The following is a 13,581-nucleotide window of genomic DNA, read 5'->3' on the forward strand; positions in this document are numbered from 1 at the left end:
GGTCTCATTGTGCCTAAATTGCTTATATTTATGCTGAACACTTATATTACCCTTGGCAGACTGACATTTTGACATAGGTGAAATACAGGATGACTAATTCCCAGTGAATAATGCGGAAGTGGGTCTCTAATGATGTCCCTTGGTAGACAACATTCCTAGTAGTTGTCGCAATTCCATGCTGGTAGAACTAAACTTATCCTGTGTGAATCATTGTTCCGCATATCTTTATTCCCCTTTGCCTATGTTCTTTGGGTCTTTTCTCTGTACTATAACACACTCATAAGTGTGACTTTACACTGAGTCCCAAGATTCCGTCATGATTTCCTGCACCTATGTGTGATCTCTTAGTTTTGTGGAAAACGTGAGGAATAAACAAATGACTATGTTACCAATTCATCACTTAGAAAATCCTATTTAATTCTATCATAAAAACTTATGGGAATTATGTTACACACCTGGGATTTCAGCGCTAGTGGGTAAAGGTCGAGGATCAGTGTTTTATAGCTAGCTTCATATATACAGTGAGTATAAGGACAACCTGGACTCCATGAAACCATATCTCAAAAGCACAAACACATAGACGAGGAAACAAGCAAATAAAGTCTATCATGAAACTATTTGTTACGGTTTGGTTTGGTTTTTGAGCAGTAGTGAGGAGTAGCTAGGAATAAAACCCAGGGCTCAATGCATGCTAGGGAAGTGTCTACAACTGAACTGTATCTCCGGTTTATTGTCTTCTTTTCTTCAAATGGAATACTTTTTTGAAAACCTTTATCCTTACACCTGTATCTTGTAATGTATTCTTATTTTTCTTCTAGCAGTTTCAGAGCTTCAGGTTTGTACTAAGGACCTTGGTCTATTTATCACTGATTTTTGTGTATGGTAAAGAAAGGGATCGAATTCCATTCTCTTACACACATTTATCTATATTTCCAGCATCATTTGTTGACGATGTTGAGTCTTCTGCAGTGTGCATGTTAGGACTCTGTCAAAACTCAGGTGTTTGTAGTTGTGCTAGATCATATCTGTGTGTACTGTTTGAGTCAGTACTATGCTGTTTTTACAACTATGGTTCTGCAATGTAACTTGAATTCATGCAGCATGTGGGGGTCTTTTATGTTTCATTGTGAAATTTTGTGTTTTCTTTGTTCTGTGAAGAATGCAGCCGTAACTATGATTGAAATTGCTTTAGGTTTACAATGACCTTTAGTGGGATGGCCGTTTTTACAATATTAATTATACCCATCTATAATTATGGAAGGCTTTTTATTTTCTAGTATCTTCCTTTGTTTCTCTTGTGAGTGTTTTAATGTTTTGCTAAATAGCTCTTTTTTCAATTAATTGGATAAATTTATATCAAAATAGTTCATGTATTTGTTTAGCAATGGAGAATGAGATTTTCCACTGAACTTTTTCCGTATGCTTGTCATTGATATAGAGGTAAGCTACTAGTTTTTGTATCCTGTCATTTTGCAGAAACTGTTTATCAGTTGTATAAGTTTTGTGATAAGAATCTTTAGAGTCATTTATTTATAGAACCCACTATCTTCAAAACTTCGGCTTCTTCCTTTCATATATGTATCCCTTTTATCTCCAGCTCTTGGCTCATTACTCTAGCAATGACTTCAACCACTGCATTGAAAGGAATGGAGAGAGTAGAACCCTTGCCTTATTCCTGGTCTTAGTGGAATACACCATGTCTATGTCTAAACAGGACATTTATATTATCTACTCTCAGGCTCAGGTAACGCTGAGTAGGAGGGAGTAGAAAGGAAACAGAAGCTGGGGGATAGGAAAAAGGACCATGTAGTTGGCTCTGTTTTATTCTTTGGACCCTTTTGACTCTAGTAGACCTGCCACCCAGCTACCAAATAATCAGACTTGGAGACTTAATTCTTACTCATAAATGCCAAGCTTTAGCTCGTCTTGTTTCTTGCCAGCTTTTCTTAACATAAATTATCCCATCCACTTTTTGCCTCTGGGTTTTACCTTTCTCTATTTCTGTAAATTTTGTCTTTCCTTTTTATTTTGTGCCTGGCTGTAAAACTGGGTGGCTGGCCTCTTCTTCTCTCAATCCTTGATCTTTTCTTCCAGATTTCTCTTCCTATTAATTTTCTCTGGCTGCCAGCACGGCTTATCCATTATCCTTCCTAGCTATTGGCTGTTTGACTCTCTATTAAACTAATCAGAGTCTTTATTAGACCAATTATTTTGTTTTAGACAAACAAAATAGCACAGCTTCACAGAGTCACAGAAACGCAACATATAAGAAGGCAATGCATTTTTGCATCATTAAAACAACATAAACAAATGTAACACATCTTAAAATAATATTTGAAAATAAGACCATATTGAAAGCATGACACAGGACTTGTAAACATGATCTTATGCAAGTACAGTTACCTTTACTCAATCTTCACAAAACTGGTCTATGAATAGTCAGTCATAGATCTGGAAGGAGCTTATGGGCCCTATCCCACACTCCTGAACTACTGGTAGCTGATGGATTCTGGGAAAAAAAACAGTCATTGTTTTCAATTATGTACCAGGTTGTTCACCAAGCTCCATAGTTCTAAACCTGTTGCCTCACAGGTTTTCTTAGCTAAAATCATGGGCCTCAAAGAAAAGAAGCAGAAATGTAGGAAAAGGGCTTGTTGGGGAGGGGACATAAAAGATGGGAGAGTAATAATAGAAGAAGGAGGCATGAGTAAACAGACTTCATTATATGCATGCATGAAATTGTCAAGGAAAAATCTAGTCAATCAAAAGGTATTAAGAAAAAAGCTTATGTCATTAATCTGTATGCATTAATTTTCTATGGAATATACTATCAATTATCCATAGAAGAGCTGGACAAATTTTTCAGTTTAACCCCGAAGAAAGAGCATGTGGAATAGTTATGCACATTTATGAGTAATATATGTTGATCGGTTTTAAAAACTAAAAAAAAAAAAAATAGTATTTTCTGCTTATGCCTTATATAGTGTTAGCAATAATCATGTCTTTCCTTCACTTTTTCTATTTATTTTCAATCTCTGTATGTGTGAGGGAGTGAGAGAGAGAAAGAGAGGAAGCATTTAAGTGTATTTCTGTGTTTGTATGAGAATGGGTATATTAGTGTGTGTGTGTATGTGTGTGTGTGTGTGTGTGTGTGTGATACTGTACATATGTATGTGTGCATATGTGTGTGATACGGACACTCATGTTTAGAATGTTTTAAACCCATATATTATTTGTGTAGCAGTGTGTTTAATCGTGCTAACAATTATAATCCCTAGCAATCTAGCTATAAAGAAAAAATTAAAAGTTTAACACTTTATTCCTTGTACGTAGAAACTTTCAGGTGAAATTTTCATCGCCTTGTCAGAAAGCTGTAGTTCCTCCTGTAAAAGCAGAATTAGAAGCAAATGTCATGGTGCCATAATTTACTGCAGGCTGATACAATTTATTAAAAATTTAACCTGTATTATCTAGAGTCTTATGGCATTCAGGAGTCTATTTATTGTACCAAATAATTCAGAGAGAACCTATCTCTGTATAATTTCTCCTGATATCAGCATAAGAGAAGAGGATAACCTTTATTTTCAATGCTCTCATGAACACTGTCTGCTCATAATTGCTACTGTGGATATTCTTTTATTCCTGTCCAGGATGATGCTCCTTAAGTAGACTTTCAGTTTCAGCTTTTCATGACACTGGTACACAAATCCTCAGATGATGTTTACCTAATCTCATTTTTGGTCTTGTTCTTTTTTTCTTCTGCTACAGGATGTTTTTTTTTTCAGAGTTCAAACAATGTTGGGGCCAGCTCAGCTTTTGCTATGTAGACTGATCTGAGTATATTTGGATTCACTCATTGACAACCAATAGAAAGTAATTTTAGTTAATGGACTCTCATTTAGTGAGAATCAGTGGAAGAATGAAATCTAGGTCTCAGAAATGCTGAATTCTTGGTTCAAAGTGTCTGCCCAGCATCTGTGTAATATTCTTCTTAAAATCAAACAACATAAGCACCCATCTGTGTTTTAAAGTTTTGAATGTTCTCCTAAGATTATCTGAGTGAACAATTATTTTATTTAAATGTATATAAAGCAGATGTTTCAGTAGTATCTGGATTCAAAAATCAGAATGGATCATGCTGTTAGGAGCCACCTTGCCTTAAGTGAGATTCTGAGGTCTGTACCCTTAGCAGATCTCCTTTCCTTTCTTCAACTTAGGTAGGAAGTTACAAGACCAAGTATGTCCTAAATCTAATGCCTTCCTTCTTCTGTTCCTGTTATTTATGGGAAGGTGACTGATACTGTGTTGTTGTAACAGGGTTTAAACACACGAATATTGAGGAATACATACATCTGAAAGCAGGATAGTCTCTCTGTCCCATGTGGAATTAGTAGTTGTTTCAAACAGTCACTTCCTGTTTCTCAAAAGCAATAGAACCACCAGATTTTAATAGATAGATTCTGTTCTCAGGGAGCTGTTTCTTTTCCAAACTTTCTCGTAGATAAGCATGTTGATTCGACTATGCTCTATGACAGCTTCCCATTGTAAAAGTTTCCAAGCAGGTGTCAGATCTTCTATCATTATACTAGGAAAGAAATATGAATAGTTTGTGGGAAACTGCTGTTCTGGGCCTTGAACTCAAACAACTCAACCAAAAGAATATCCCCACAGAGACCGAGTTCCCAATTACTTAATGTCGCAGGTAAGCATCGGCTGGCCTCACATCAGATTTGAGCTAACCAGCATAGACTATCTTTCCCCTGCATAAGTAACTGATAGTGGATCTGAATTATTTATAGCTAGCTTGCTGCTTAGCTGTACTTGAAACAAAAACCTGAATTTTAGCTCAAATACTATAGTTTTGTTCAATAAATTTATATTATTTAAGTGCTAGGGATCCAACACTGAATTACCCATAAAGCATTCTTTACCCTCAAGGCCACCATCCTACCTATGGCATCGTATCATAGAAGAAACTCCAGGAAATTGTTGAAAATAAGAATGAGTTCTCTTTGTATCCTTGAACATTCTGTAGTTTAGAGCCCAGCAAACACATACAATTCCAGAAGTGCTATTTCCTCATTCATTTATCCCTTCTCACAGATGGCTTTTTATTTTCTATTTTCCTCTATGGACTACATATACTGCAGTAATAGGTTCTTATCCAGAAATAGCTATCTGTCCCTTGATTTCCCCATAAGGACTTTCTTTTCAGTTTTGTCTTTAAACAATGTTTTTTTTTCCTGTGTTTTCATCACACTATTAAGCATATTTATAATTACAGTGAATGATGTTGGTTACCAACCAAGGAAGCATACTGCTACTGCACCTTTAGGGTAATTGTTCCATGCTAGTGTTGTGGTTAATACGTGTAGTTAATAGTTATATAAGACTGCTGCATGCTTCCTTCCTTCCCTTGGAATCTTGCATGATTGCCTCTGATACCATGAAAGCTCGCCCTCAGAGAGGATGCCTTCAGGCCAGTTTCTATTTAGGAGGCCATTTTTTAATTGGGTTATTCAAGTAAATTGTCCTTTTATAGCTAACTAAGTGAAAATGGTCATTTATTTGTTTTAATTACCAAAGGAAGAAAATTTTAGTACCTTTACCATGCTTAGTTGTGTGATTACACATACATTATCTTAAGAAAATAGTTGGTTTTCTACTTTATATTTTGATTTTCAAATTATATTTGATTCACTTTCAGCTCTCATCAGCATTAACTTCTGTGTGTGTATGAGTGTATATTTGTGTGAGTATGTGTGTGTGAGAGAGAGACAGACAGAGAGAGAGAAGAGAGAGAGAGAAAGAGAGAGAGAGAGAGAGAGAGAGAATGTTCTTGATCACTTATGCATAAGATGCTGGGTATGAAATTCAACATCTGAAGCATACAAAGCAAATGCTGACCTTTGTTCTCAGTCCTTCTGTATCTACTCAGTAGGTTTGTTCTATTGATTCCCATAAATAGAAGAGTGAAGTATGTTGTAGTTCAATGACTGCCAAGTCAATGTAAGAATATTTGTGTCTATCACATCATTCATAAAATTTTCTGAAAGGAATTTTTGACACTTTATTGTTGCCATCTTGCTAGCTTCTCACTGTTTCCGACTGGGAGATAAACTTTATTTCCTCTTGCTTTAATGAATATGCTTGAAATTAAAATGCTAAGAAAATTTTTAGCTACAACATGTTCATTTGTGTTTCCTTTATAAACTCAAATTTTATGATCTTGCCATTCTTATTCACTTACTATAAATATAATATGCATGTAAATATAATTTATATAATTGAATGCTACCCTTGAATTTTGACATTCTTTATTATATATTCTGGTCTACATGAATAAAATAATTGGCACATTTATTGAATTACTCCCTTTTCTTTATTCTGCTCTCATATATTACATTCCAAATCTTGCAACCGAAATTTTCCATCTGGGGATCATGATTGAATTATCTGTGCTCCAAAAGAATCAGGCAACCCTGCCTCTCTACCTCTAAAACCTGCAGTCCTCATGGGCTCTCCCTTGAGCCAGTTCCACCCCATGCAAGCAGATTACCTTCATGGATGTTACATGCTCCTAGTGACTTCAGTATCATGCGTCTCCAGACAACTTAGGTTTCAAGTTCACAGCTTCACACATTGGCTTTGTGATGTTATCTCAGAGATTCCCATTTTCATTCACATCATTTTGCCTTCTGTTTTTTTTTTTTTTTTTTTTTTTTTTTTTTTGAAACTTGTCAGAAGCTTACACCACCCGCCTTGGTCTTACTTCCATCAGGACTCTAAAACCAGCACTGTGTGAATAATGCTGCCAGCTCAAGATAGAGATTGCCCCCCTTGGACCTCAGCTGAGTCAGTGTTTGTGTGCCTTAAACAACTGACCCTTGGGAATACCTCCTCTGTTCTTTGCAAACAAGAAACCCCTATTGACATTATCAGTTAGACTTTCTCATTTCCAATGAATTTTAAATTTTTACTTAGTGAGTTCTTTAATAGATGAGATGTTGCCCTCTTAACAGCACTCCTAGTGACCCAAAATAGAGCAGATTTCTCTTTAATAGTGTAACTTCTTTAATAATTTCAGCCACTTTTCTCAGCACCAATATCTTCTTTCTTTCTCTCTCACTTTCCTTTCTTTTTTTCCTCTTTTCTTCCTTCTTTCTCTTTTATCTATCTATCTATCTATCTATCTATCTATCTATCTATCTATCTATCTATCTATGCAACTATCTATCTATCTATCTATTCACTTATCTCTCATATATTATATTCTGATTGCAATTTCCCCTCCCTCCTTTCCTCCAAACTCCCCAAGCCCTGTCCCCCAAATCCACTCCTCCTCCATTTCCAAAGGCAGCATAACAAGTTACAATAAGACTAGACACATACTTCCATATCAAGGCTGGACAAGAAAACTCAGTAGGAGAAAAGGGTCCTAGGAGCATGCAGAGAGTCACAAGCACCCTACTCTGCTGTTAGGCATCTCAAAAAAATCATTCTACACAACAATACATATACACAGAGGAGTTAGTTCAGAATTGCTTTTTTAAAATTTAGGAGGCTTAGATTTGAAGTCTTGATCACTATAGCATCAGGGTAATTTCTACCATTGGTCTTAAGGATTTTTAAGACATCAGTTTTCTACATTTACGTCTCTGGTGCACCTGGAATTTATCTAAGCATGCCAATTATAGAACAACTGTTTCCTCCTTGTACATATACATCCCATTGCCTCCACACTGTTTTGTAAACAATCCTCCCTCCTGTCTATTTCTCTAAAATGCCACAAATGTGATTTTTTTTTTTACATCTCACTTTGTGGGACTGTTTCTGTACTCTTAACAAAAAGTGTGTTCCAGATAATGGCTACAAATCTCTCTGGTGGTGGTTTGTGATCCTTAAAGTGATTATGAGGGAAAAAAGACATTTTGTTGCTGTATAACATGTACAGTGATGGTGTAAGGCAACTGCGGGTTGAGGATGTGTCACTCAAGCAAAAAGCAAAATAGTGATGTCAACTTAAAACCGACTTTTTTTTCCCCTGACTGTTACATCCTTAGCACAAAACAATAGTGATTTTAAGCATATCTCTAGTAAATCCTGAAGCTTCATTATTTATAATACTCTAAGTGACAAAACAGAAAAAAAAGAATTTATTATTTGCAATAACTGGGTAGTACTGTCAAGGAAAGGAATTTGTGTGGGTGAGTTTTGTGATGAACTAGCCATTTCTTTCTTTCTTTCTTTCTTTCTTTCTTTCTGTCGTTCGTTCTTCTTTTTTTTTTTTTTTTTTTTTTTTTTGCCTTGGAGGGATAGCTTGTTCAGCCTAGATATAGTGAGGAGGGCCTTGGTCCTGCCTCAAAGGGGTCTGCTAGACTTTGTGACACCCTTGGAAAGCCTTAAGCCTTACCCTCTCTGGGGAGCGGATAGCAGTAGAGTGGGGGAAATGTAGAGGGAGCAGGAGGAGGAGAGGGAGTGGGAACTGGGATTGGTATGTGAAATGAGAAAAGATTGCTTCAAAAAGAAATGAATAAATTTAAATTTTAAAAGGGTGATTACTATTAAACGTGTGGTGATTCAGACGTGTATTTTCTAAGCATTTTTTAATGAATTAATTGACCATGCCCCATTTGTCTTAAAACAATTTACATAATTTTAATGGTGATAAAGGCATAGTTTTAAGAGAAAAATTATAATTTGGGAAAGTCAGCATAATGGCTTTTTGAAACTTAAAGGCTCTAACGAGGAGACACTTTGATGGAGTTGTTACGTGTGATCTCAGTTGTATCTTAAAATGGTGAAATCAGAAAAATATCTGTAAAATATTGCATTTATTCTGTGTTAGCCATTTACTGTAAGACTTGTTTCCAGTCCTGAGTGAAGTAAGTACACCCAATAATACATCAACAGAGAAAACAAACATTTCCAATGGGTTATATGTATCTAAGTTCCTGTTTTTATTCTTACATAAATGATTTTTATTTTAAATTTTCTTTTTTCAATGTTTGTTTTCTACAGAGAGAAGAAGAGGGTGGGAATTTGGGGAGGGGATTCAGTATTCAGACTATATTGTACAATTTTTTCAAAAACTGTATAAAGTAAATAAAACTGAATAAAATTTTAAAAGAATAAAAAAATGGTGAAGCTTGGTACTAGTAACTTTTTTTAAACCTTTGTAGCTCAGTGGGTATTTCTCAAATGACTAATATACAATGTTGCAAAATAATGCAGGCTCAAAGATCAATTCAAGAGCAAAAATGACTGACGAGTCTTCATATAATAGACTATAGAATGACTTTTGTTGTGGTTTTGGATTATACTGTGCAAAAAAATGTTGAAAAACTACCACTTGTGGGGTTTCAATGTAGAAGATGCATGATTCTCTGAAAAGGCTATTGAATGGTGAAGCCTTTCTGAATAAGTATCAGCGTGGATTCAGATTTTCTTTGTCTGTTTCTTAAAAAGAAAACATCTTGACTATGCAGAAGTTGATAAGGAACTCTGTCTAATTTGGTTCCCCTAAGCTGGATACTAAAGAGAGTCACAGTGTTGGAAAGTATGTCACTCTTAATTGTTTTAGTAAATATAAGTTTCTGATTAAAAGCCATACTGCTGTTAGTATGGCATAGCTTTAAGATTGTATTTAAAATACAGGCTCTATAGATTAACACAATTTTATTTAAACAAATAAATGGATAATTGCAGTTGAAAAGTATTCCATTGAATATACGTACCACGTTTTATTATCCATTCATCGCTTGGAAGACATTTAGGTTGTTTCCATTTCCTGACTCTATAGGAGGGAAGCAATGGACATTGCTAAGTAAGTATCTGTGGAGCATGTCCTTGAGTACTTTAGGCTTATGCCAATCAGTGTGGCATGCAGTAGATTTATTTTTTAGTTTCTTGAGCATCCTTAACACTTATGTCAAGAGTGGCTTCAATAATTTACATCCCTACCAAAATGAATCAGGGTCCTCTTTCTAAAACTTCAGCAGCATTTTTTGTCAGCAGTTTTATTGATCTTAGTCATTCTGACTAGAGTAAGATGAAAAAAAACCAAAGTTGTTTTATTTTGCATTGAGCGTGAGTGTGTATCTATCTATGTAACAATAATGATCAGGAAAAATAGGCTATCAACATGAGAGTAGGGAGAGCATAGGAGTTGTTAAGAGAATATTTGGAGGAGATGGAGGGAGTAAGAGGGTGATATGATTTTACTCCACTTAAAAACTAATTTTTAAAAAATGCATAGAAACAATTAAACAAAGCTCCAAAGAAGATAGGTAACAAGGAGAACCCTAAGACAGACATACATGAATCACTCTAAGAAGGGGAAATAGATGAGATCTCTTGGGTAAACTGGGGTAGGACAGGTAGAGGAGAGGGGATGGGCAATGAGAGCATGAGGGAACTAGATGGGAGGGATAGAGAGCAAGAGCAATGAAATTGATATCTGTATAGAAGGAGTCATTATGGGGTTAGGGAGAAACCTGGTGCTAGGGAAATTCCGAGGAGTCCTCAAGGATGACCCCTGCTAAGACTCTTAGCAAGAGTTGAGAAGGTGCCTGAACTAGCCTTTTCTCATAATCAGATTACTGACTACCCTAATTGTGATCGTAGAACCTTCATCCAGAACTGATGGAAGCAGCAGATGCGGAGATCCACAGTTAAGCCCTGGGTTGTGCTCTGGGAGTCCAGGGAAAGAGAGGGAAGAGAGAATATATGAGCATGGGGGGAGGGTCAAGATCATGATTGGGAAACCCACAGAGGCAGCTGATGTGAGGTCTTGGGACCTTAGGGACTCAAGACCCACAAATGGGGAGCCTGAAAATGAAATTATGTATATTAACAGCCTAATTTTACAAAATTCAGACTTAGACCATATCTATAACTCATTTAATTAAGACCTTTCATATTCTGAAGCATTTAATTTTCTGAATCAGCTTTAACATTATTTTGAAACATTTGCAAAAATTGTTATTTAATAACTTGAATTTTAGTATCTATTTTTAAATAAAATAAAAATCTCTACACAAAGACAAAACTGCCATTTATTTATTTAAAAATCCTTATTTATTGCTTATAGATATTAAAATTTAAGTTTAAACAGAATTCTAAACTTTTCAGTGGAAACATCGCTATCATTACAGATTTTAGAGATAACGTAATTGACAAACTACTTGGCTACGAATTATACATTTACTTCCTGTTGTTTTCCATACACATACCAAGACTTGAAAAAATAGAGGCTATTTCTTTTGTCTAGAAAACATTTTTGGTTGCTTTTACGGTGCAGAAAAAAAAACATGCTTATTTTCATCCTGCTAATTTATGATGTGAAAAACTTTTTTAAACACATCTTAAAGCCATTATATTAAAATTTTAGTGTGCAGTGTGTGAAAGTGATGGAGCTGAAAGTTCCACAGCTTCAAGTTTGAAAACTCCTGCTTTGGTTTCTCCATATTTCAACATGCTTAATATTGTACAAATTTAAACAGAGTATTTCTCTTGGTTCCTTCCAAACTCTAAATAATTTTTTTTTAAATACACGGGCAAAGCAAAGAGAAAAATAAAACCAAACAGTTTTCATCTTCTATCTTGCAGCACTATACACCATTAACATGTGGCTTTTATTCCGGTTTTATCTATGACAACACACAAAATTTAAGTTGAATACCAGTAGTTATTGCTAGCAAACACAAAATCTGTTGCTCACAGCTGTGTTCAAAGGAATGGTATTGTTTATAATGGACAATTTTAGATATTCAAATTGTTTTGACAGTTTGATAGGATTGCACTCTCTGAAAAGTTGACACATTTTTTGAAAATAATTATTGATGTAAAGTGAATTCCAATTTTCAAAACAGCGAAGCATTTGTGGGCTTATTAAAGCGAAGTCATTACATAAAACAAAACCCCTTTTAACCACCAGGTGTATGAAATTATACATAATCTCTATAAGCCATTATGGTAACATGCCTACATTATCTAAACCAAAGAGAAAGTTTTAAATGAAATAATGAAGCAGGTCCCAAAAGAAACGAGAGCCTATTTGATCCAAATCACAAAAAAGTGCCTTACAAAGTTCAGACATGTATAAGGAAATTTGGAATGCTTAGCAGACACAGAAGCTGAGTCTTGTTTCTGCGGTGCATTACCTGCAGTCTGGTGAGACCGCTGAGGACTTCCATACGTTGGTTCTAGCTGACTCGCACTCTACGGTGATGAGGTTAGCACCTGCGATTTTGTAACTCAGTTGGCGACATATATTTTAATTTCTCACTAATGCAATAGAAAGGCAGCACAATGGCTCTGAAAGCCAGCTCGTCATAGGAATAACTGCTGTTTGATTGTCTGCGGAAAACCAACCTAAAGTAACAATCTTTGTTGATGCTTGCTCAGATCAGGTGGACCAAAACAGCAGGAAGTGCCTCTGACAGATTCCAAGACTCGAGTGTCTTCAATGAGACTTTGAGGATTACAAACATTCAGAGACACCAAGGTGGCCGCTATTACTGTAAAGCAGAGAACGGCTTGGGGTCCCCAGCAATAAAGTCGATCCGAGTGGATGTGTACTGTAAGTAAATCTCAGCCAAATACTGTTCTGACTAATCTGCTTCTGTCTTTAACTGTGGCTTGCTGAACATAAACAGTTTCTTCAGTTCTGAACAAAAATTTTATAATATGGGGTAATCCTTTAAGAAACGTCTTTTTTTTTTTAAACGTGTGCTTCTGCACATAGGTGAATGCATAGAAAGGGTGGATGGCAACGCTGAGTATCCTTCAGGTTCAGACCACAGCGAGTGGGTGCCACCATACCTGACATTTCCTTATAGATTTTGAAGACCCAAATCAGGCCCTGAAGCTTGCATGGCAGAACCTATTCCCTAACTTGCTCTGAGACATTTCTGAGAATAGAAATTTCACTTCAAGTTTTAATAATTTGTGGCATAATACATAGTTAGTAGAGAATATGCACTATCCCACTAAAAAGATGGTAAATATTATTAGTAATACCAATAGCCTCTTTGCATTTAGCATGCACACACATGCACATATACATTTTATGTTTACATGTGTGGTACTCTGAATATAATTGGCTCCCATAAGCTCATTGAGAGTAGCACTATTAGGAAGTTTGGCTCTGATGGAGTAGGTAAGGTTGAAGGAAGGAAGTGTTTGTGAAGGTGTGCTTTGATGTCTCATATATGCTCAAGTCATGACCAATATCACAGTTCACTTCCTTTTGGCTGAACAAGATGTAGAACGCTTAGCTACATCTCCAGCACCATGTTTGCCTGTACCCTGCTATGTCCCGTCATGATGATGTTGAATTAAACCTTTGAACTGTAAGCCATCCAATTAAATGTTTTTCTTTATATGAGTTACTGTGGTGTCATGGTATCTCTTTGCAGGAACATAAACTCGAACTAAAACAACCAACATATAGGTGCATACATGCACAAACACACACACACACACACGCACACACACACACACACACACACACACATACACACATATATATTTCTTTGTGTTGCCCGTGAATTTGCTCTTTAGACCAGCCTTGCTTCA

General features: G+C 35.9%; 1 protein-coding gene across 1 annotated transcript in view; it reads left to right on the forward strand.

The window, feature by feature from the left end:
* Mdga2 (MAM domain containing glycosylphosphatidylinositol anchor 2) overlaps positions 1-13,581 on the forward strand; it is a 702,900-nt gene that overhangs the window by 365,651 nt on the left and 323,668 nt on the right. The window contains exon 3 of the mRNA XM_038337153.1: positions 12,409-12,583. Coding sequence (XP_038193081.1) covers positions 12,409-12,583 — 175 coding nt within the window. The remainder of the gene's footprint in view (positions 1-12,408; positions 12,584-13,581) is intronic.

The sequence above is a fragment of the Arvicola amphibius genome, chromosome 7 (genome assembly GCF_903992535.2).
Source record: "Arvicola amphibius chromosome 7, mArvAmp1.2, whole genome shotgun sequence".
NCBI classification, from domain to species: domain Eukaryota; kingdom Metazoa; phylum Chordata; class Mammalia; order Rodentia; family Cricetidae; genus Arvicola; species Arvicola amphibius.